Below are 25,080 nucleotides of genomic sequence, written 5' to 3'. Positions count from 1 at the left end.
GGAGGCTCAAAAGCTGGGCCACAGTACTTTGTATTATAGTTCCACAAATGGTCATTGAGAGAGACACAGGGCTAGTGAGACATCTGTGTTATTTTACCAAGTCAAACAGGTTGCTCGCTGTTTGAGATTTTATTTTGTTTTGTTTTACCTTCAGAGCTCCCTTAAGAGCAGATCCCAACAATATATATATTTGTCTTTTTAAAACTTAACGTACTTGCTATTAGAAATGAGAAATTTCCATGGCATTCCAAGACTTACTGATTGGGTGTAAACTGTATATGTTTTCCTGAGATTCCTGGTGATTGTCGGTATTGATGGAAAATTTTGTGGTATCGTATTTATTTATTTTCATCTTGCTTCAGAACCTCTTTCCCTCTTTATGATTTAAAAAGATGCCTACACTCTATATTCTATGTATTCTTTCCTGCCATACTTTGCCTCCGTATGTTCCTCAGTGATGTTCACTGATAGGATGTAGGTTTTATCAGGTATAAATGTGTAGGAAAGAATAATCATAAAGAACTTAATCGTAAGTATTGACACACTGTTGTTCTATTAAGAAAGAGTGTAAATATCCATATGCTGAAGTCAAACAATTCTCAAATACATGTCAAACACATGACACTTCTAGAAACTAAAAAGTCTTGAAAATTGAAATGAAACAAATTTGATTAAAGATTGGCAGCTCTGTGCATGGAGAGTTGCATGGAGAGTCTGTGGCTTTGGTGTCAGGAAGCCCTGGTTTTGGATCCAGCCTGTCCTACTTACTGTGTTGTGACCTTGGGCAAGGTACATGTTCCTCCTCCTCTGATTCTTAGTTTTCCCATCTATAAAAATGAGACGAGTATTATCAACCTTCCAAATGTGGGGTGAAGATGACATGAGTGGCCTGTGCAAAAGCGCCTTCATGGACCCAGCCCAAATGAGGAGCCCAGAAAAGACTGTTCCAAGAGAAAAATCATCCACTCCACACCACACGAGAGACAGATTTTCCTGGGAAAACTGATCTCTCTCCAGATCCAAGCATTTGTTATTAAAGTAGAACTGTGACCTTTTTTGATGTTCTGATTGGGATAAACTGTTGAATAACTTATATGTTAGATTATTCATGAATTGGGGGCATTAAATTTGAGTCTATAGCCCCTGATGAAGTATAAGTTTAAAAAGTTATCCTCTAGGGCAGGGATTGGCAAATTACAGCCAATGGGCCAAATCTAGCTCACTGCCTGGTTTTTAAATAAAGTTTTATTGGCACACAGCCACACCCATTCATTTATAAATTACCTATGGTTGCTTCTACTCTACAAGGGCAGAATTGAGTAGTTGTGTCAGAGAATCATATAGCCTACAAAGTCTAAAGTATTAACTCTTGGCCTTCCCAGAAAAAGTTTCTCAATCCCTGTTGTAGGGGAAAAATGTTCCTAAATTAAAAGGCATGGGGTTCCCTGGCGGTCCAGTGGTTAGAACTCGGCGCTTTCACTGCTGCAGCCCTGGTTCGATCCCTGGTCAGGGAACTAAGATCCCGCAAGCTGTGTGGTGTGGCCAAGTTAAAAAAAAAAAAAAAGCACCACCTGGCGGGCTTGTTAAAAACTGTATCACCACCAGCTAGTGGAATGCACAGCACATAGAAGGCACTTCAATAAATATTTGTTAAATTAATGAATGATTGAATTTTCCCATGAAGGGACCATTAATATAGAGAAACCTTGATTGTGAAGATAAATGTGTTTTTTTAAGAGTTTGGACAATCAAATCACATATGAGATGCTCTACAGTAGCATCCCACTGTAGCAACCCAAGAGTAATTCTTCGGCAAAGCTAAAAAAATTGTTTTTGTAATAAAAGCAGTTACCCCTTAATCTACCTGCTTAGTAAGTTCTAAATTTTCATAGATTTTCTTAAGATAAACTATGCCTACACCTGTCCTTTAGTTTAATAGCATGATGAAGGAAAAACGACATGGCAGCTCAGCTTAGCTTCTGCTGTGAGAAAATCAGGGGCCGTAGGGCAGAGGAAACACATGAATTTTGCCCTCTAGAAACCTGACCTCAGGTGGCTATCATTTTAACCCCCTGATGGGAGGCCACCAGCAACCCTCTGCAGAGTTGGACCAATGTGGGATTCTATTAAGAACCAGATCAGCGGGAGGAGCCTGTATTTATGAAGTGGTGGGGAAGCGTGGGACCGCCCTGCCCCAGGAAATGAGGAATCACATTTAAGAGACGGGTACCTAGAAAGGAGCTTTGAAGGCTGCTGGTTTCATGAAGCCTCCTTTTGCCATTTAAATGGTCACCTTCACTTTAGGGAAATACCGTGTCTTAGATCCAGATACTGTGCAAGTTCCTGGCGAGACCCCCAAAAGGATATTAAAGGAAAACGAAACAGAACCATAATAAGCATGACAGCAAGCCAAAACAAAAAATGAGAAGGGTGGATATATCAATCTAGGTGTCAGTTTAATTTTACTATTAAGCAAAACATTTCCAAAGTGGCAAGCAAATCGTAACTCAGTCCCTACAGAGTAAGGGCGAGCAAAGGAGAGAGCGTTCCTGAGATTAATGCCCCAACAGCTGCATCCTTGGCTCAGTCTCCTAGGTAGTATGAATAATGGATGGGCTCAAAGGCAACATGCACGATAATGTTCTTTTATTAATGAAAAGAAGACTGTTTGGGATGGCTGGCAATAAATTAAGAAAAGCGAAAAAGGAAAAACAGTCACCGTTCGCCTCTGAAAAATGCAGTTACTTAAATCCAATAATTACTGCCACGACAGAAAACATCGCCTCTGAACTTAAACGAGGTGCATCTCTTGTGGGTCCTGCACATAGTGCAGAACAGAAATATTTTTGATCCATAGACTGGAAGGCCTGTTGTTTGCTAAGAGAAAAACATAACCCATTTTAGTAGATTGATGGTGATATTAAGCATATTCAGGTATTTCATAGGTGGAAGTTTCCCTAGGAGGGAGGCACTGTACCTCAGCTCAGGCTGCGGACTGGGAAATGGCTTGATGTGGTTAGAAAACGTGTCCAAGGTCACATAATCAGCTGAGCTAGGACAAAAAGCTGGGTCTCCTGACTTCCCCCTGCTGCTGCTACCAAGGAGATTAAGCTAAGGCTACCAGACAAGGCAAGCATTACACAGATGTGGGTGACTCAGACTTGCAAAAACAAAGTAATGCTCCAATTCATATTCTCACTTCATTCCTGACCTTCCGCCTCCATGCTGTATTTTTCCTATAACATTGCAAAGATAGGCCAGATGGGTACCTCCTAGGTATTTATGCTGATTTCCAAATTTAATATCAGAAAGAAGGATTTAAAATATCTGAGTACTGTGTGGAGGATAGTGTTGTTTTATTGTAACAGAAAAGGCCAAAGATGTATCTATTGTTGGGATAAATTGTCTGGGTATTAGGCAAGCACCGTCTCTGATTCGTGCATGCTTGGTGTTAGGGCAGGCACCAAAACGTGATGGATATGAATTTCTCTAAGAGCTCCAACTGCTATGTGTGTCGCCCCCAGATTTGCTGAGGTAACTGGCATGATCTTACCATTCCTCGGTTTTCACACTTCATCTAGCATCTCCTAAGGACACTCTGATCACCAAGAGCTTGCAATCTGAGGTAGGGATATGCAGTGCTTCTTTCACGTAGAGCAGGTTTATATTAGTTTCTCCATATCATTTTATTTGGTCAGTTATTTGGTCTGTTTGTCAGGATCCCCCAGTCCACTGTTAGCTGGCTATAGCCCCGCACATGATGACATAGCCGTTGTTATTGGGTACATATTTTAAATAACTAGATTAGAGCTTCCTATTTGGTTACTACTGGTCAACTCCAGAATCTCAAGAGATTTCTTGCTCACCTCTAACCTGTGATACTTAGCACCAAAATGTGATAATGCAGGCTTCAGATTCTCTTATGAGCTTTTAATGAAGTGATAACTTACTGAGGAAACACTTGGGAATTCTACTGCAAGTCCATTCATGTCTGTTCCACAAAGCTGCAAACCATGAGCAAAATAACTAGTAAAATAATAAATCCGTTGGGAAGTCTTAAGTTTTAATGGAACATCAAGACTTAGGACCACCTTACCTTATGAAGATAGGCATTAGGGAGGAGAGACCCGATTTCCTTGGTATCTGGGAAATTTTTGTGATTGAGAAAGAGAAAAGCAGTCTTTCAGAAATGGTTGAAAGGGCCCTGAATTTAAATCTATGATACAGCACTTCAGAGGGAAAGTTATGTTTTGAATGTTTTCTGGGGAGAAAATTATCAGTTGGATAACATATATTTTTATAGCAATACTTTAAAAAATTATGTGTTGGCCTATTATTCTATTTCTTTGCTGAATTCATCTGTCTTGAACTACATGTCGGGCCACAGAGTTCAACTGTAAAATTTTAACTGTACAGATTTTAGAGGCAATTAATTTTACAGCCACACTTAAAATTCTAAAGATATCATATATAACAGTGCTTACTGTGATCAGGAATTGGACCAAAATATGTAGTTGTTGAGTAGATAAATATATGAGGTTATTAATGTTATCTAACGTAAGCATTTGATCATATCTAAAACAAATTGCACTCTTAAATATTGGACTCTTAATACCTTTAACTTCTTACTCTTTTGTATTATAGAGTTGTTTGGGGTTCTATTTTCTTTTGTCATTGCTATTTGGAAAGTATATAATCACCTAAAATAATCTAATTCTGTATTAACTAAGAAATATTTAATATGTCCCTTATATGTGTGTCACAGTTGGCTCGGCATTCTGGAAAATGCAAAGAAGTTTCAGATCCTACCCTAGAGCAGCTTGCATGGGATTTGGGAAATATGCAAAGGAAAGGTAATAGGCCTGTGTGCAGTAGGTGTCAAAAGTTTGGTCAAGACAATACTTGCCTGAGGAATTTAGAAAGAAAAAGTGTGATGCAGAAGGTAAAATTTGATCAAATCTTGGAAAATAGAGAAATGTGAGTGGGCAGGAAGTGGGAGAGGTGATGTCAGGTTGGTGAACACCATAAGCCAGGATGCAGAGGTGAGCGTGACTAAAGTACCTTCAGAGAGATATCAGTTTGGACTGTTTGGATTGCAAGGGAAGAAAACCCAAACCAAACTGGCTTTCAGCAAAAAGAAGAAGTATGATTTTATATAATCTGAAAGGTCCAAAGGTTGGGTCTGGCTTCAGTGATGTGTGGATTCAGCACTCAGTAGGGCTTGGTTTCTTTCCATCCCTCCACTCTGCCTCCCCGTGATGGCTTTAGTCTGGAACTTCCCGTGGTACCAGGATGTGGGAAGCAGCTCCAGGCTTGCCACCTCTCAGTTGGGATTCACTGTGAATGTGAAGTCTCAGTGAAAGTCTCCTCATGTCCCGTGAACTGGGTCGGGTGCCCATCCTGAACCAATCACGGGTATTGGCGAACACAGTCAGCACAGGCTTGCTTCTGGGTCACAAGCCCATCTGCACCCCACCCTGAGAGATGGAGGTAGGGTCCCCTTCACTGGAACCACAGATTACGCGAGCGGGGGATGGAACCAAAGGGAAACCGAGGCATGGTTAACCGTAAGCTAAGTGGATGCTGTGTCCACTAGCGGGGACATGAGGTCTGCTGATATCACAGGCTCATTCTGAGTAATAACAGGAACTAGACCCTGGAAATTTTTATTGTAAGCACATTGTGACTGTTAGGACAAGGAGTTCAACTTTATGAGGAATTGTAAACAAATCGGACCTGGGGATAATTGACCTGTCAGTCAGCTGTGTGCAGGATGGGCTGGGGGTTGGGTGCTCTAGAGGGAAATAATGTGAACTCTGTTGTGCTTTCTCATATTTCTAAAGCCACAGCATTTGGAGAGTATCTCCTGTGTGCTATGAGCTGTGGGGAACTCAGACAGGATTCCCAGACTTGATGTTGCCCTCCACACAGTCTACAACGTGGCAGGGAAGACAGTGCCTCAGAGTCAATTGCGTTGCAGGCAGGATGCACAGTGATAGCTGTACTGGGCTGCATGGGAACACAGAGAAGTTCTTAAAATGAACCACAGTCCATAGAGCCAGAAGCAGAATAAGCAGGAGCCCTGGGAGGAGAGGCCTGTGGACGGTGATGCCCTCTCAATCATCTTTGACAGCAAGTCTGTTGGGAGCACTAAGCATTGCTTGTGTAGCATTTGAGAATGTTGCGAGGACCTGGGTGGGTCAGGAACTGCCTGTCTATCATCAGACCCAGGTCTCCCTAGGAGTTTACAGACCCAGAATGGGATTGTACACGTGGTGGAGGCTGGCTTGCGGTCCCTGAGAGAGCTCTCGGGCCATCAGCCTGGGAAAGCCCTGGTCTTTTGGCCTCTGATGCTGCTCGTGCTATCATCTCCTCCCTGGCTCACCCTGGCTGGGATCGGAGGAGGGAACCACTGGAGTGCGGTGGCTCCTTTGAGTTCTGTTTCAATAGACTTTAAATGGGAAGAAATTGCCTGGGCCTCATGTGGGAGGAGAACTGAGTTCTATTCCTAGTCAGTGATGCGATACGGGCAAGTCTCTCCACATACCTGGGCCTCAGTTTCCCTGCCTGTAAAGGCAAAGCCCTGGGCAAAGAAAGAATGCTTTATAAATGCTCTTTCAATTCTAAGAGTCTATACATCCAACAGAAACAACCATCACACCCTTTTCCATGACCTGTGATCATGACATGCTATGTTTCCAAAAATAGCTGCTGTGAAGTTACTGGTGAATCAGCACAACTGAAAGCCCAGGAGCATTTGAGCATGAAGGCCCGTCAGCAAAGGCCAGCATTTAAAAGCTGCTAACTAGAGAAACTGGCAGGAGTGGCCAGAACTGACTGCTTAAATGGGCCAGAGCAAGGGCTGTCCAGGCAGAGGGACAAGTAAGGAAGAGAGTATGATTGACCTTATGAGCATCTGGAGAAATGCACATGAAAATAAGGGGGATGGGACCATCCAAGCCCATGAGTGCCACCAGTGTCTGCATAAACTGCGTTACAGTATTGGTGGAGAAATGGCCCATTTCAGTGCTGACAGCCAAGAGCGTGACTTGGAATAATTGAGTCAATTATGGGGAGATGAGGTAAATATGGAGAAGGTGCCAGTGAGAGTGGGCAGGGAGGGAAAGTACTCTGAGATAAGTTCTAATGTGAGCTTTGTTTTGCATTGTTTTCCTCTGACCTGCAGTTCCTTCATTTCAAAACAATATCTTACGTTGTGAAGAAAACAAAACAAAACAAAACACCACCTTCCATTTCTGGGAGTCTTCACCATTTTGAAAGCATTTGCACATCCATTTTTACACATAGCAACTGTGGAGGGTGGGAGGGCGTTATCCCTGCTCCTTATTTAACTGAGAACTAAGTGAACGGTTCCCACGGCCAGCAGTGGACGGAACAGGACTCAGAATTTCTGACTACAAACCCGATGTGCAGTTTCTCCCCGACGCCAGAGAACCTCAGTCCACTAGGCAGTATTAGTCCCATGCCAGTGACTGTTTTCTTTCTCAAGAAGGTAGAAATAAAAATATTTTTTATGACCAAGAGAAGCGTTTATATTACTCTTGGATTAACTACAGAGTGGTTTTTATGTGTCAGACTAAATAGACGCCTGTTTTTTTACATTCAACTCTACACAAACAGAGCATTTTCAGTTTGCTTTGAAAGCAAAATACCATGTGTTGTAACTTTACAATGTTTTAAATAAAGTTAGGAATTTGGATTTATGATGCTGAAAAATATCATAAAATCGGTGGGTATAAGACCAAGAACTATGTATGTGAGTTGAGGGTCCTTAAAAATTCGACACTTCGAAGAATCAAAGGTAGACATTTCAACACACCAGTTATTGAATCATTGTATTAACAATCTAGTGAAACAAGAAGTGAATTATTAAAGTTTATCTTCCTCATTGATTTGTAACACTGTTATTCAGTGTGTGGATAGTTTTTAAAGCAGAACAGTTCAGCCTCACGAAGCCATTTACTGTACTGGTTTCTATACACTGCCTCTCTTTCTTTATTACTTCATTCTGGAACTTTGATTGCCCCATTTTAGATCCGAGATTGCTCTAATGCTACACTGCAATTGTATGAGGGGCTTAGTTTTCACTTTGTTCTCAGAACCCGGCTGGCTATAAATTTATCTCTGTTCTTTGAAGAAGCTAACAGTAAATTTCCAAGAGGAAAAATGGTGGTATATATCCCTGTAGAGGAAAAGTAATCTCTTAAAAGCAGAATAACCTCCAGGCTACATCCTTTTAAAGAGGGACTTTCAAACAAGGATGCCTTCAACTTTTATATGTGTTCTGTATTTTTCTTCAGGCTTTGTACCTGCTCTTCTGCCCTCTGTGTAAGGTTTCTCTGTAATGATCTGTTCCTCCTCACACCCATTAAATCTGTAATGAAGTCATGCCCTTCCCAATCCTGATGTCATAATAACTTCCAGAGCTATGGCTGGAGAGCACATCCTGGAGATCATATGAGGTTTCCTCAGGAAAAGGAGGCATAGGGCCCAAGAGTTGGAATACCTACAACAAACATCGAACCTCAGTTTCATAAATGACCACACACTACAATGAAAATGAACTTTGTAAAGGAAAATCCATGGGAAGGTTTCCATCAGGTTTAATTGCATTCAAAGCAGTTTTCAATTTCAGGCATTGGGTTCATTCAAATTAAACCCATCCTTGCCAGAGAGAGATTGAGCCACACTTTCTCATCAACAGATAATAAGATCATTTAGAATGAGGAGGTGCTAAAATAACAGGACGAGCTTGTGGCTCTGTTTCCATGTCTGACAACTTCATCACCTCTCATCTTTATTAGACAGCTGCCTGGAGCTGAATGTTGATGAACGAGACATGCCTGGCGTTGTCACGTGTCAGATACACAGGCCCGAGGTTCCCATTTACCAGGGGGTCTCTGGCTAGGCTGGGAGCGACCGAGGGTATTATTAGACGTGGCGCTAGCGGAGGTCTGGGGAGGGCCAGGGAGCTGCTGAGCCCACGACATCATCCATCCTGCCTGTGCCTGCGATGTCATGACCAGGTGCCCTTAGGAGCTGCTTCCGGGGGAGCAGAGGGCACCCCAGCAGTGGTGACTGTGGTCACCAAAAGGGAGCCATCGTGGACAGGTTAACTTAGCCAGCATATTTTTCTGACCTCAGAAAGTTCCAGAAGTCATTCCTTTTGCCATTTCCTTCAGCCTAATTGTCCTCTTTCTCATTTTATGCCCCTGCTAGACCACCGCTCTTGATAAGGAGAGGCAGGTTTTCCGACGAAGACGCAACCCGGATGTGAGGAGCCGGTACAAGGCCCAGCCAGCTCCGCCCGAACTCAACTCGGAATCGGAAGACTACTCCCCGAGCTCCTCCGAGACTGTTCGCTCCCCAAACTCGCCCTTTTAATAAGACCCTTTCACTCGAAGTCCTAGCTTAACCCTTTGAGACTCTGAGATTTTTTTTTTTCCAAATTTATGTAAAACAGTTTCATCTGATCTACCTAGCACTCAATGCTTGAATGGCCGAGCAGAACAGTGTTTTCTGGTATCCTTGTAGCGATTTCCCTTTGCTGAATGAGACTGTGACTTGTCGTTGGTGGAGATGGCAACTTGCTGCTAATCGGGTCCTCAAAGGGTTAAGGCTATTTTGCAACTTTTTTAAACATAGAAGCAATGAATGTTTTCATCAGTCAGTCTAGGATCTGCAGTATGTAACATAGCACTTGTTAACCCTCTGAGTGCATAGGATTTTATGGGGAACCCTTGGGGGATTTTTCAGGCCTTTGGATTTATACACACGTTTCTTGATATTGCTGCAGATCAAGGGGTTGTTATTAGATGCTGAGATGTCCAGTCAAGAAGAGCGTCTAGAATAATATCTTGCGTGTCCTTTTTTGTGGGTTTAGAACATGGCAGGTTTATAACTTAAGCATCAGCACCCCTCTTTCCTCTTCACAATCCTATTAAGAAAGGGGCTTTTTTTGCATTGGAGGTCTAACTGTCAGCTGCCCTGAGTCCTGCATCCCGAGTGGAGGGACTTGGGCCTGTGACCAACAGCCTGACCCAGAATATAGATGGTGCCCTCACCCCCAAATTGCCTCCATATGAAGATGTGCTGATGACGCCCCAGAAATGCTGCTTCCACTTCAGCTGCTGCTACTGCCAGCGCAGACCCTCAGGAAGGCACCATACCTTGTCCTGTGTTTGGTAAGTGAGGGTCTGCCTGCTCAGTATGAGACCTCTACAGGAAAAAACAAACAAAACACACAACTGGTGGAAAAGAGCAATAAATTGCCAGGTGCTCTATAGGGCTGGAATGTCAAACAGAAAGAGGCAACAAGATCCTGTTCTTTTTCTCACCTGCTTTTTCATGCATTTCAGTCTTCAGTGTGCAATCCACATAGAGTATGGAATCCATACAGAGGAGGAGCACCGGGGCATAGGGGCCCAGAGGCAGGTGCTCTGCAAGATGGCCGAGGAGAAAGCAGAGTGGGCAAACCGTCTAGAATAGTCTCAAAATGGTTTTTAAAGAAATAAACCATTGGGAAGATAATTCCATGTGCATCTTTGGGTTACCTACATATAGTCTCTCAGGGAGAACAGGATGGGAGACCCAGAGGGTATTCCTGAGGATAAAACTTCCACTCCCTAAGATGACCTTTTTATACAGCACTGTCTTTAGCCGTCCAGAGGGAGATGCTGTTTTCTCTTCTTTGGGCCAAGTCCTGTCCGACACCTGTATTTTACTCCTGTTACCAAATCTTTCTCCCTAGCCCTGTGTCTCCCCAGGTGAGCTTCTACTGCAGTGTGTCACGTTCAGAATGGGGGCTGAGGCAGCCTGTAGTCACTGCGATGCTTAGGGGGGAGGCTGGCCATGGTGTTGGGAGGCAGGGGCCCGACTCGAATGTCCTCCTAAGGTTTGCTCAACTCTGGGGCCCGGGAGACAACCAGTGAGTGATGGCTCACGAAATCTGCATCTAGACGGCTGAACAGCACTCACTGTCTCGGCTCTGAAATATCCTTCAGTGCCTGAAAGTCTTGGAATTTGTGTGCAGCGCTTCCACAGTCAGTTCTTACTTTCAAATACAGACGGATCTTTGATGGCTGCTTTTTACTCTCCAGCTGATGAAGAAGGTACGGTCTATGTTACTCTGGATTTTAAAATCACAGCATGTCGTGACTTTTGCAAGATGGTTCCCCCAGTTTTTTGCTCTTTCACATTTAGGTTTATCTCTTCGGTCTGTGTTGTCTTGCCATGTATATATTAGATCATTTATTGAGATTCACCCCTGCCCCCCCCCCCCGCTCCCTTTTAGAGGGTCCTGAAAGCTTAATACACAACGTCACAAAGTAGCACAAATCAGCTGGGTTTTTTGGGGAGGAGGAGGAGGGCAGAACACGAGGAAGGGTGTGGCGTGTAGGTAGATTCCATATTAGTAAAGTACCCTGAACTGGTCAGAAACTACTGCTTTCTCTAGAACTCTAAAGCAAAGCACTATTCTAAGTAAGGCTAAGGAGTAGGTAAATAGCTTGGCCTCAACTCTAAATGTGGGAATATGAAAAAATCCTATGGGCAGAGACCTACCTACAGTAGATTGTGATTTTCCTTCCTTTCTCTGAATTACTGCGTTTCCCGTAGGCATTACATGTATTGCTCCAATATCTAGTGTACAGACCTTACAGTGCATGGCTCAGGCCTTTTTCCATCCAAGTCTTGAAGGACTGTGGACCGTGTGAAGCTGTGGCGTGTTTCCCAGAACACTGCAGAGGGGTAGCTCGGAAGAATGCAGGGCCATTCAGCATGGGGATCCCAGTGCATCGCTGTAGAATTTGAGTGATCTATGCTGAATAAACAGCGGAATGTGACCTGTCAAGTAGAAATATTGAGTAATCAGATGGAATGCAGTCTTTTCAGCACTAAGCTATTGAGATCCTGAATGTCAGAGATGTACTCAGAGGGTTAACAGACAAGCACAAGGCATGCTGATTACGTGGGTGTACCCAGACTGCTTTTGCTTTTAGCCAGTACTTTCTATTTTTTTTCCACAACATTCTTGGGATAGTTCAAGTTTGAAATAATTAAGTGGTGGTGTTCTTTAAGGAATTTCTATAACCAAATTGATCTTATTTTTTATTTCACTTTATTATAGAATAAACATGTACCATTATGGCAGTGTATCTATCTCTATAATTATCAATTTAATCATTGCCACAAGTGTCTCCATATTTTTTTTCCCTAAGTATTTAATATAGCTCTTATGGTGGTGGCCTGGTGATGGGGACTGTCTTTTCTTTATTGATACATGACCAACCATATGGTATTTTCAAGGGAATTTTAAGATTCATTTTGTTTCAGTTTGGTAGTAGACTTGTTAAGGAAAAAACTTTCATTACTTGCATCGTGTAAACCATCTCTGTAGATGAGAACTGTTCATATTGATGAACACTTTTTTTCTCGACATTGTAGCAGAAATCATTTTATTCGTCATAATCAATGAATATGTGATTTGCTCCAGATCGTTAGAAGGAAAAGTAAGATTTCAGTCATTGAAAATGTTTTTACTGTAGCCCTTATCTAACTTACACGTGGTGCATACTAAAATAAGCAGAGAAAAAATTGCAAATAAACTACTGAAAACGCTTGGTGTTCTGTGTTCAGTGAGACCTTCCTAGAACGTGCTCAGGACCCGCACGGGTGGTGGTTAACAGGCCCATCAGATATTGTTGAAAAAAAGCAATATATCCATGAATGAAGGCTAAAATTGCAATCCTTTACCCTTTGAGGTATATTTCAGTTGGAAAAAAAAAAAAGAAAAGAAAAATTGGCTTAGCTTAGAGGGTCACGGAGCTATCGTATGACTAAGGCTCATGCACATTAAATCATGGTTGTTTGCTGGCCAGCAGTGCCCATTGGACGACTCACTCTATCGCCTGTGCTGAAAGGCAATTGTGCTTGAGGGAGAGCTTTCTTAATATTATTGTGTTGCCTGCTAGCCTCTCTGGGTCAGGATCTGTCAGCATTTCCATGATAAACTTCTAATTTCAAAGGTTTTTAATTTGACCATAAAAAGGTGCCCCAGGCTGAAGTTTGCTATAGAGGGCCTGTTCCAAAGAGTGAAGGTTCGCTGCCTTCTTTTCTCTGCACAATTCTCCGGAGAAAAGAACCACCAAAAAATCAGGTATGTCCCCTCATTGTAAATTCAGAATTTTAGAAAGCACCAAGATCCAAGATGGTAGTTTAATGTAATTATTCATTTGGATGTGGGTTTAAAAAAATTTAATGAGTCACCTGGCATATATTGTAGATAACGTATCTTTTCTATAATTTGTAAATCGTTAATTTTTTAAACTGCTATATGATTTGGGGGTGGGGCAAGGGGGAATCCAATCAAAGATTTTTTTTAAATCTTGAAGTTGGTTAGTTCAAGGGTTAGCCTTTCCTGCGTGTTGTCTGCCATTTCCATTAAGAGTTCGGGAAAAATGCTCTCAGACAGACCCTTATTTTGAATGCAGTGATAGAGGGTCAGATTTCTGCTTCTTTGGGGGATACGGATTTCTTTATTTAATCAAGTTTCATGAAGCCATTCTGGTCTGTTGAGGAAAATAGTGACTAAAAGCACTTCCAAATTAACATTTTTGTCAATTCGGATATGATAAGCACGTAAATTAACACACTTCACACTTTCTTGGTTTAAAGACAAAAAAATCAGCGAAACTTGAGGACACATTTGATCACTGCAAATGTGCTTTAAAAATTGGCTCAATGGTGCTTATACATGAAACAGTAACAAATGGGGTCCCTAGGACTGTCTGTCAGAAGGAATCTTTCATTTGTGTGTAGTTACATACTTGAGGAGGTGGTGCTTTTAAGGCGGTCTTTTATTTTTTAATCATCTCAAATATGCAACCATCCATCCAGTAACATTAAGGGTCGTAAACTGGTGGGAAACAGGAAATTCAATGTAGAAGCTGAGAATGCCTCTGGGTGGGGTGGTTTTTATTTTTCCTTTGGTTTTTTTTTTGTTGTTGTTGTTGTCGTTCTCGGGCTTCAACGCTGAAGCTATGCGATCATTTTTCAGTGAGTGAGCCTCTAACTAACTGGCAGATGTTTTGATCATGAGGTTTGCAATCTCTTGCCCTTGGAGACAAGTGAGAGCTCTAGCTTCATACTTTTTCATAAAGGAAGAGCAATCTCTACAATTAAACCCTACCTGTAAATGTCCTCAACATTCTTTTTTGGTTAACTGATGTGAGACCCTTAATGTTGCTTCAGTGTAAAATTGTATATTTTTGTCTGTGATATACTTTATTAACTTAAAGTAAATAATAGTTCTAAAAGCCTTCACTGTCAGTATTAAGAGAAAGTAGGATTTTAAGAGTGATGATAAAGATGCTATAATGTCAATTCATTCCAGTCCAATCGAATGGGGTAAGAAAAAGACCTTGAATAGTTCTCTAGGGACAATTTCTCACTGACCATTGACATTAATCTTTGATATATTCTCAGAAAAAATAAAAAGAAATTGAAACTGGTCCAAGGTTAGAGTCACATCCTCGATAACTATTTTTTTTTAATTTTATTAGGAAATTAATAATGGTCTTTTTCAATCTGGCTGAAAGAAAATTATTAAAGGATTAGTTGAGTGTGAAATTAAATAGTATTTTGCTCATGCATACTGAAAAGGTGGGCTAGGAACCTGATGCATTTAAACAAGTTTCTGAAAGGTTTCAATTTGGTGCAAGAAAAAAAAAACAGTGTTTCCTTCGAAAATACTGGATTTATCAATTGCTGCATGGATCAGATGGCACAGGTTAATCTCTGATTTTCAGAATCTTAATGAAATAACTTCCAAACGATCTGTATCCATGATTAAAGCTGGAATGAGATCCGATTTTTTTCCTAATCTCTCAGTTTAAGCTAATAAATGTAGGTTAATGTGGATGAAATCATCTGGGATACATTATGTTCATTTATCAACTGAGCTTTTTTGATGTTGCCTGTTTTTATGTAAAACGTGTTCTTAAAAGTTAATAAAATAATAGTACTTGGTGTATGAACTACTATGTAATACCCGAGCTCCAGTGTCCACTCCTCAGTTCACTTTGCCATAATGGAGTAAAATTTCATTTTAGTTCAATTCATAATTGACACATTCAGTCCATGAAGGAATAACCCAGCTGTGTTCTTGAGGGGAATTCTCTCTATGCAAGGCTTTAAAAATTAGTCATGCGGTCAGAGTGTAGCTTTCCCACATGTCCTTCCTAGCAGAGTGTATATTTCATGAGCATAATTCAAAAACAGCTATTCTAAAAATGTCCCTTTTCATATATTACCTTCCTGCCTGGGCCAGTGACTTGGATAAACACAAAGAAATCAAATACCATTCAGGCCTATTTTATCCTTCCACCTAACAAGATCTCCAGAGGAGAGTGCTGTTTTATCTGCTAACCTGTAATTAGCTGCCATTTTTATAGCGATGTCCCATTAGGCATCCCATGTGCAATACTGACCTTAGAGAAAAATCGCCAAGCTGTACAAGGGAATAAATTTCTTTCTTACGTGAGTTGTTCAATGCTAGGAGATTGAAAAGTCGGCCAGCAAAAGTGACCGCAGGTCCCCTGGTGTCCTATGAAGGTGCCAGAATATCTCCGAGCACTTGTAAAATTAGCGGTCACCTTCCCGGCCATCTACATGCTGCTGCTGCTACCGCTGTTGCTGTTGTTTTGCCTTTTGCTCCTCTGCAGTGAAATTGCCGGGTCCTTTCTAGGATTTTGGGGCAACTGCTGTGAAACAATAGCTAAAGTGATTGCTTCCTAAGGACCATTACCTTGTTTTATGAGGCTGGCAGCTTTGCCAAAAACCTGCCATCAGAAAAAAACGTGTCCTGACACAGAAATATCAAACACCGGCAACTCTGGGATTGAGGATGATAAAACTGCCACATCAGGAAACTGGGAGAAAGGCCTTCCAGGACTCTGAAAGGTGGGACTTAATGTTCAGATAAGGAAGTTCTGCAAATGGTGGTAAATGGGTAAAATAAAACAGGAGAAGAAGCGTCCTAGGAAATTCCGTACACTACCTCCTTACACAGAAGGAAGGCTTTGCTCTATCTCAGAAGGTAGCCAGCTTCCCCAGCTCCAGAAGGGGCACCAAGGGAAGAGGGGGAGCCCCGCCCAGCCAGCTGGACCAGCCAAATCCATGCTGGCCGCCAGCTCTGTGACAGATGTCCTTGCCAGCTTGCCTGCACATCCAAATCATTCATTCAAATGTTTCTTGAGTAAGTGCCAGCACCATAGAGGGCACCCCATTTGGGCTTAGAAAAGAAAAGAGAAACTCCATTGTCCATTTTTTTTTTGCTATGGATTAGAAGACTTTAAAGATGAGAAAATGTGTTTCTAGCTGCAAGGTTTGCTATTTATCTCAGACTCCTGGTCCAGGGTTCAGATAACCCGGCCATCACATCCAATCAGGCTTTGTGGTTATGGCAACTTGGATTCTCTCACTTGAGGATGTGTTTACCATCTGCCTGTTCAGTGGTGCACACACCCTGTGCTACTCTTGGCTCCGCTCCTGGCCTCTGAGGTAGAAGGCTCCCAGAGTCTTCTCTGCCGTTTGTAATTAGCATGCGATTTACAACTGTCACAGACTAGCACACCTATTCAACAAGCATTCTCCAGGACCTACTGTGAGTGACGCACCACATGGAAGCTAAGATGAACAAGACACCATTCCTGTTCTTAAGAAGCTCACATCTAGTGAGAAATCGTCTCCTCTGGATGTCCATGGGTTGGGGCACCTGATTTATCACTCACAGATGGCCGAACAACAGTTTGTCGGGGGCGAGGCACCCCTACCAGCCCGAGACTGGCCCCCTCAGCATGCGTAGACTGTGCTCCTGTGAGCAAGCCAACCATCAGTCACATGCAAATACATCTGTGGCCTGCTCTGTTACAACAATTCATATATTCACGTGTCACCCTTAGAAAGCCCCTGGAAGGAGGCAAAGATGGGAAGGAAATAGGAGACGGAGAGAGGGAGGGAAGGAAGAAATGAAGGCTGCTGACACCAAAGTTGCCCCAGTCTTAAGACCTAGTGTGTTATTTGGGACTTTAAAGGGAAGGAAGAGTATTAATGTCCCACAGTGTGCTCCTCAGGCCCAGTCCAAGGACGTGCTCTGTGGGAATCATAGAACATACCTCAGTGTAGGTTTAACGTGGTCTCTTCCACACCCTTCATCCAGGGGAGTGCCCCCCACCCCCTGTGATAGGATGAATAATAAGACTCCACCGACAGAACCATCAACGCATTTCTTTAGGAAGCAGGGGGTGGGGTGTTTCCCAAAAATGTTCTCATTCTCACACTTCACTGTCCATTCTCTCCTTGACTTTCGAGATCCTCTTGGAGGACCCATTCCCTTGAACCTGGGAATTCCTAGTAACAGGAATTTCAACCTGGGGGGCCCCTCCGCCATCTGCCAACAGGGCACATCGTCTACTCCCATCTCCAGCAAGCTCCTATCAGGTGCCAGTCCCACTGCTGGATCCTGGGATCCATCCTGGCAGCACGAGATAGAAGACCTAGCCACTGCCTCCCCGACGACTGAGGTCCCGTGCAGGAAGCTAGTAAATAGAGAGACATCAACCAGCATGAGCAGGGCCATGAGAGGAGAGCATGGGGTACTTTGCAGGCACTTTGGAAGTTCATCTAACTGAGATAGAGGGGCGAGGGGATTCAGAGGAGGCTTCCCGGAGCAGGTGCCCCTGAGTGAGTGTCTGAAGGATAAGTAGGAATCAGCCAAGAGAACGAGGAACGTATTTTAAGCCATGGGAACATACTTAGAGAACATGGTGGAGCTCAGAATGGGTAAGAGGGAGGTTTAAGGGCGGTCCTAAGGAGGCCAGGGTACAGCCCAGGGAGCTGGGACCCTCAGACCCTCAGCTATCATGCAGGAGAACAGGCATGGAGATCAGCCCATCTCCTTGCTGTGTGTGCTCAGAATGTGGTGGGTGAACTTAAAAATGAAACAGCCCCAGATTCTGGGTCACCAGAGCTGGTTAAGGAGGAAGGGGAGCTGGGTGGATGACTCTTGGGGGGACATTAGAGACACTTCCCGAAATAACACGGATCCTAATGGATCCCTCACGGCAATTGCAGAGGGCAGCCTCCCTGTGCAAATGGAAAGGCTAGTCATGTGTCAATCCTTTCCTACAGGAGTAGAGTCTCCAACTCACAAAGCTTCTTAGCTCACAGGGGGAAAAAAATCACTTCCTTCTCGCCTATGTTGCTTCACTGCTGATAAAAAATGGAAAAGAGAAATCCACTGACCCTGAAAATAGCTCTCTCTCTCCTCCTTCTGGGACAAATCCACATCATCCCCTTTCCCTCCAGCAGGGTGATAATTAACGTTCCACCCGAGAGAGGTTTCGTTATTCCATCAGAATTACCTATTAATTTGCTGGATTCTTCCGATGAAGTGGTGAACTTGTCATGATGGGAACATTGTTCAGAATGTGAAATATCCTTTCATTTTCAACAGGTAAATCAAAGCCCAAACCAACCTAGACATGTTTAATTTCCTCTCTCGACATGGTCCCCTCTGTTCTCACTGTTGTGGATGTTTCATTTTTCAACAACATTTTCTAAGTTCTCTGCTCTTGTGCTGAGCAAACTGTTTGGGCTTCATCAATAGCTTCTATTGTTTCTAATTTCTCTGTAGAGGAAGGCTCACACTGGCTTCTTAAATTGGAAAACTGAACATTTCCTGCTCGGGATGGGAGGGAGGCCTCATTCCAACACTTGCATCTGCTGATTCTCTCATGGGACTTCTGCCCAGCGGTTTTGTGGGTTCTCCTGAATTGCCCGCACCTTGGTGTGCTTTTCTGTAAAAATGTTGTCGGCGCGTATGTGTGCCTCGATTCCGCTGCCTCTTGGGGCCTCTCACAACAGGGCCTTCCTCTCTCAACATGTCTGTACCAAAAATGTCTGATGAAAACACACCAAGAGCAGCCCTGGTGCAGAAAAGGAGGGAGGCAACTATCACCTAGGCAATCGGGTCTCTGGAATAAAAGAGCATGGAGACCCGCCAGCCTGGTTGACCAGGTGCCGGGAGGAGGTCTGATCACTGCTGAGCCTCGGATCTCTTTAGTGTCAGCCGACCAGAGCTTCCGTGAGCCCCTGTTAACCAGAGCCCAGGAGTTACAGTAGCAGAGGATGCCCTTGGACCTAAAGGGTCACTCCTATCTCTCATGATCAAGATTATCCAACTCAGCTCTGTCCCCAACTTGTCAGCAGGGTTTGCTCTAAAGGAGAGGAACTTTCTAGGTGAGACAGAGGCCAGGGGCTCTTGGGGCCAAGTCAGGCCTCCTCCCAGTGCCCAGCTCCACTCATCAGTGCTTCAGCAAAAACAGCCCCATAAACCCCACCATGGCCATGTTCAGTCCCCTCCCAAGAGGCACGTCTGCTGCCTGAAAACCATGCGGCCTCTCCACCATAAATGCCCAAGGTTTTGCTTCTCCTTAGTGTGGCCCTAAATCCAGACTGGCCTCTGGGCAAACTCTGGCCCCAGCCTCCATCATGCCTCTTCAAGTCTGGAGATTTGGGAATCATTTCCAAGAAAGTTAGCTTTCACAAGAGAGACCATGTGCCCCTATTCGAGGAACAGACACCATTTTGAGGAAGTCAAAGTACAGTGGCTGGGTAGGCTGTTTGCTGTTTCCTGCCCTGCGGGTCATGAACACGTCCTGAGAAATATCCCCGATACCGTAACTCATCCTGAAAGCCTCGCTAGCCAGGGAACACGTGACGCAGAGACAGAGCTTCTCCATTCTGTTGCATCAACATTTAGCTCTAAAAGCTCAGACCCAGAACCGCCGCTGCTTCTGTGCTGCTGGAGTCAGCAGGCTCCCTCCCCCACTCCGCAGCATCGGGCGGAGGTGGTGCCAGTACTGGAGTTCCTAGTGGTATCACTACCTAGTTATCCAAAACGTGTGTACGTGTGAGTGGTACGTGATGTGTGCGTATGCGTGTATGCATGTATGTGCTATGTGTGGTGTGTGTGTATGCGTGTATGTGCCTATGTGTATGGTGTGAATGTGATGTCTGTGGATGTGTGTATTTGTGTATGTGTATGTGTGTATGTGCTGTGTGTATGTATGTATGTATATGTTGGGGGGGGCATGGTGATTAAAAAATGTGAGTCCACATCACACAGCGCAGCAAGCTTCCTGCTGCAGGCAGCCTAACTGGCCCAAGTCTCTGCCATCTTATTATCCCCCAGAAAGATGATTCCCCCCACCCCCGCCCGTGTCAGGCTTAGTAGTCTTCTGTAACATGGGACCAGCTCCTGGCCACAGCCGGCCTCCTAGGGCTCTGTTTACTCTCCTACACTGTCATCCGCTTCACCACTAGCCACCAGTGTGGGAGACAGCTGCCGTGACTTTAGATTTGAGTGGTCAGCCTCAAAAGTCTTGCCGTAAATCAGGGAGGCACAACCTGGCACTTGGAAAATGAGGTGCCCTTTTCTCCAATCCAAGCTCCTATACTTTCAGTTCCAGGCAGGAGTGTCCTGTCTCCCCGCTTTCCCCCCACGCTGCTGCTCTTCACAGATATCCGATGTGAAAGGCTGCCTGCTGGCTACTGGCGTCTTAAAAATGTTTACGTGTGAAATCACCAGACCATTATCTTTCTTCCACCCGGGCCCAGCTCTAACAAACAATCAGCCGGTTGCCCTCCGATATTGACTTTCTTTCTTCCTGTTGGTTTGGCTGACAGTAGGATGCCTGCTGGGACACTGGCCGTGTCTCTGGAGAGTGAGGGTCACAGGAAGGACCCTTATCTGGTGATGGGGTCACAGGAAGGAAAGGGCCACATTTGTAAGTATAAGCGGGGACTCATTTTGTGCAGTGGATGAAAACTTCTGAGGGTGAGAGTCTGAAATTCCCCTTTTCCTGGGAAAGCATCTATTTTCCTCTATTTGGTTTCAGCCATACCTAAAAGCCAAGTATAAGCTAGGGTTTCCAAAAAAGAGAATTCTCAAGTTCATGAACCACAGCTAATTCAGTCCAATGTGTCCCTCCGGCCAGCAGCTCCCTGAGCAGAGATCTCTTCACAGGCGTCAAACCACTTGCTATAAACATTCTCTAAGGACTCCAAGCTAAGACCATAGGTCACCTATGAGGACGCAAGTGAGAGCATCATCAGAGCTTTGCCACCAGCTGGGGACATACTCACATCACTGCACAGGCTCAGGGATCTCAACAGCACAACCTGTCTGCTTAGGACATCAAGTTCCAAACCTTGCATGGCAGGAAATGTGGCTGGCGAGGACATCATGGGGACCTATGTGCCTTATGGAGCAATGACGAGGCATTGAAGGGTTTTAGGTAGGGTGTGGCATGCTGAGATGTATGCTTGTAAAAGATGACTGTCATGAGTAGAGGCTTGTTCGAAAGGGGACAAGCCTGGAGACTGGAAAACCCATTAGGGGACTGGTAATATTTTAGGACGAGATAGTGAAGTCCTAAAGTGGGCAGTGGTGATAGGAATGGAGAGGAGGAAAGGCACTAAGGACATGTTTAGGAGGCCAAATCTATCAGCAGAACCTATTTCTCATGGGTGATTTGGTGAGCGCCGTGTGACTAGCCGAGGAGGGAAGAGGACAGGGCGAGTGTGCTGGGGTGGTGGACCAGGCTGGTTTTGAAAATATTGAGTTTAGTGGACTGTGGAGCGTCTGGGAGGGGAGAACCCGCAGGAACAAGGCTGGGCTGCACACAGGGGTGTGGGAGTGGAGCAAAAAGCGATATTTGAAACTTTTAAGAGTGGATACCACCACCAAGGAGAGTTACGAACCTAAGCAGAGAGGAGGGGTAAGGAAGGCACCCTGGGCCCCTCTAGCACAGGAGACCCTGAAGGAAGCAAAGACATCACAGACATGAGGGACTGGGCATCAGAAGAGGGGCTTGGAGCCAAGGAAAGAGGTGATTTCCAGGAGGGAGTGATGAGGTGTGTTAAATGCAGCTGAATGAGTTCCTAGGATAAAAAGGGAAGGGTTATGGAAATAAAGATCAACCAAACAAGAAAAGCAAAGGCTATTTATTCTGGACTTGCTGTGGCAAGGGAGTCAGCCACCATCACTTGTGTTGCGCAGAGACCCAAAGGCAGGTGGAGGAGTGGGAACGCTTTAGGGTAGAAACGGGAAGGCTTCAGGTGTGCCCTGACTGGTGGCCACTGGCCTGGGGCAGCTGTCGGTGGACGAACTAGAAATGGGGCATACGATGGGATTGGTTAGGGGTGCATATTTGGGTTTCTCTGGTTGGTCCTAAGTTGGAAGCGGGGACAAAAATAGGGAAATTTCCAGTTATTAATCAAGTCCTGGCCATTTGGGGCTGATTGTTATAGAAGTTACTGTTTAGCTTCCTGAACTGTCACCAGCGATAGCCATCTAGAACTTCCTACAAGCTCCCTGACTTATAACAGGCTGGCTCCCTGGGTTGCCCATTGTATATGAAAGGATTGGTTTCCTAGGCTTGTTGCTGCAGGTTGTGGGCCAAAGTTCTCTTTTTATATATAGTCTGGCATTATCCATCTGCATATTCTGTCTCTCAGGGTGCAGATTTGGCTTCTGGGGCCCTTCCTGAAAGCAGTTTCAGAGATGCCAAGGGAGCAGAGAGTAGAAGGGTGAACAAGAGGTAAGCACACGTAGACAGAGCATGTGTCCCTTGCTCTTTCAAGAAGATTTTGTTAAGAGAAGGAGTAATTAAAGGGTGATAAGCCTCCAAGAAGTGTTCTGTTTTTAAAAGAATGAACTTGAACTTTGTTCACTGTCTGAGAAGAACTATTAACATCCCATGAAAAGGGCTGAAAATATCAGACTGCCTAGTAGATATCTCCCCAAGCATGACTCATACGGACCTCGAATTTCACCAGGTCCAAAACTGAGCTCACTCTCTCTTGCTGCAAATAAGTTCCATGCCCTATACACCCTGGGTTAGTTGGTCACTCCCCTCCAACCAGGCGGCTACATCACTGAGTCACTAAGTTCTATCGATTCTACCATCGTCATGCCCATCCCCTGCTCTTCAATACCACTGGTACTTCCTTGGTTTACGTTCTCATTATTTTTCAGTTGGACTATTTTGACAGGTTTCAAACTGGTCCTTTCAACCCCTGTCTGTCCTGTCTCAAAACTGCTGACTGAGCTTTCTTTTTAAAATGCAAATCATCTTACTTTTCTGTTTGTATTCTTTCAATGGAGCCCACAGGATAAACTGCCAACTTCTTATTACGGCACTCATTCATTCATTCCACAAACAGTCCTTAAGCATCTACAATGTACCAGGCATTCTGTTGGGTACTGAGTATATAATAGAAAATCAAATAAATCTATCCCCTGGTTCCTGAAGTTTGTGGTCTAGTGGTGGGTAAACATTAATCAAATAATTGCACAAAGAGCATTTCAACTGTGATGAGTATTATAAAAGGGAGATGCAGGGTACAATAAGAGTATCGGACAGAGGAATTTGATGGAAATAGGGAGGTCAGGGAAGGCTTCCTGAGCTGAGATTAGAAGCCTGAGTAAGAGTTAACTAGCAAAGAAGAGGGTAAAGAGCCTTGTGGGGAACAGTTTGTGCAAAGCCTCAGGGGTGGAAGGAAGCATGCTAGCCCAAGGGACTGAAATCTGGCCAGTGTGGAGGAAGAAAGGTGTGAGACTCCTGAGAGATAGACAGGCAGGTCTTACAGGGAGAACAGTGGTTCATCTTTATCCCTCAGAGGAATTGATGGGTTTTAAGTAAGAGGTGGGGGGGTGGTGATGGGATCAGATTTTCATTTCAAAAAGGTTACTCTGGCAGTAGTAGGAGCTTTAAGGGGGTGCGGCTGAGAAGATAGAGGTAGAAAGCAGTACAGATAAAGCTGACAGTAGATACACTCTGGTAGTGATAGTGGAGATGGGGATTATGGATATTTAGGAGCTATTCTTAACAGGACTTGACCATGAGGGGTTTGAGCAAGACTTGTCAGGGATGATTTTAGCTTTCTCGCTTACAGAGGGATAATGGTCCCTCCCAGTCCCTGAGTTAGGGAACTCTGGAAGAGAGCCAGCTGAAGGAGTAGAGGAAGATGCTAAACTTAATTTTAGACATGTTCTTTCTGAGGTGACTTTGACACATCCAAAAGACCTAGAGCATGCATTAGGATATACTAGTCTGGAACCCAGAGGAGACATACATCTTTAGTCGTCTATATACAGGAATTCACTGATGGATGAAAATCCCTGAGACGAGTGTGGACTAAGAGGAGTGGTCTTGGGCTGAGCCCTGAAGAACTTCAACCAATAGTGATTGGATAGAGAAGAAAATGCACAAGAGAAGAGACAGAGAAGCTGCTGGAGAAGTAGGCAGAACCCAGGAGAAGGCTGTATTGTGAAAGCCAAGGGTAGAGAGTGCATAGAAGACTTAAAAAAAAAAAAAAAAAAAGTCGGTAGAATTTAGCAATATGGAGGTTATTAGCTACCTTAGCAGCACCTCTCAAGCCTTTGTCATGGAAGAATGGAAAAGGATATCTGCATGATACCAAGGGAACCAGGCAAGCAATTCTACTAGGTATATACCCAAGAGAAGTGAAAACATGTGCACACAAAAACCTGTACACCAATGTTCATTATTCATAATAGACAAAAAGTGGAAACAATCCAAATGTGATCAACTTCTGAATGAATAAATACAATGTAGTTTATCCATACAATCAGAGAGTATTCCGCCATAATAGGACATGAAGTACTGATTCATGCTATAGCATGGATGAACCTTGGAAACATTACACCGAGTGAAAGAAGTTAGTTACCAAAGGCCACATATTGTATGATCTCATTTACATGAAATGTCCAAAATAGGCAAATCACAGAGCCAGAAAGTAGGTTGGTGGTGGGAAATATACACATAAACATAATAAGAAAATTATTCATTGTTTTTCATTGAACCTCAGACACCATCAATATCAATTATCTCTTCTTGCATAATAAAACACATCAAAAGGAAAGCCATTCTTTAGGTCACTATTCTGTAGGTCAATAATTTTGTCTGGGTT

The 25,080-nt window shown here is 43.9% G+C and overlaps 1 protein-coding gene across 5 annotated transcripts in view; it reads left to right on the top strand.

Annotated features, from left to right (window-relative positions):
* Positions 1-12,641, top strand: part of DCLK1 (doublecortin like kinase 1) — a 328,712-nt gene extending 316,071 nt beyond the window's left edge. For 2 of the 5 annotated variants that reach the window (XM_036831579.1, XM_036831575.1), the window contains exon 17: positions 9,241-12,641. In XM_036831579.1, the coding sequence (XP_036687474.1) occupies positions 9,241-9,405 (165 nt within the window). In that variant the 3' untranslated portion in view covers positions 9,406-12,641. Of the gene's footprint in view, positions 1-3,524; positions 3,553-9,240 lie in introns of those variants that run through there. The other 3 variants (XM_036831577.1, XM_036831576.1, XM_036831578.1) reach the window with 2 other exon arrangements.
* Positions 12,642-25,080: the final 12,439 nt, after the last annotated feature.

The sequence above is a fragment of the Balaenoptera musculus genome, chromosome 18 (assembly GCF_009873245.2).
Source record: "Balaenoptera musculus isolate JJ_BM4_2016_0621 chromosome 18, mBalMus1.pri.v3, whole genome shotgun sequence".
NCBI classification, from domain to species: Eukaryota; Metazoa; Chordata; class Mammalia; order Artiodactyla; family Balaenopteridae; genus Balaenoptera; species Balaenoptera musculus.
The sequence above is the reverse complement of the archived record's forward strand: the minus strand, read 5'-3'. Positions and strand labels throughout refer to the sequence as shown.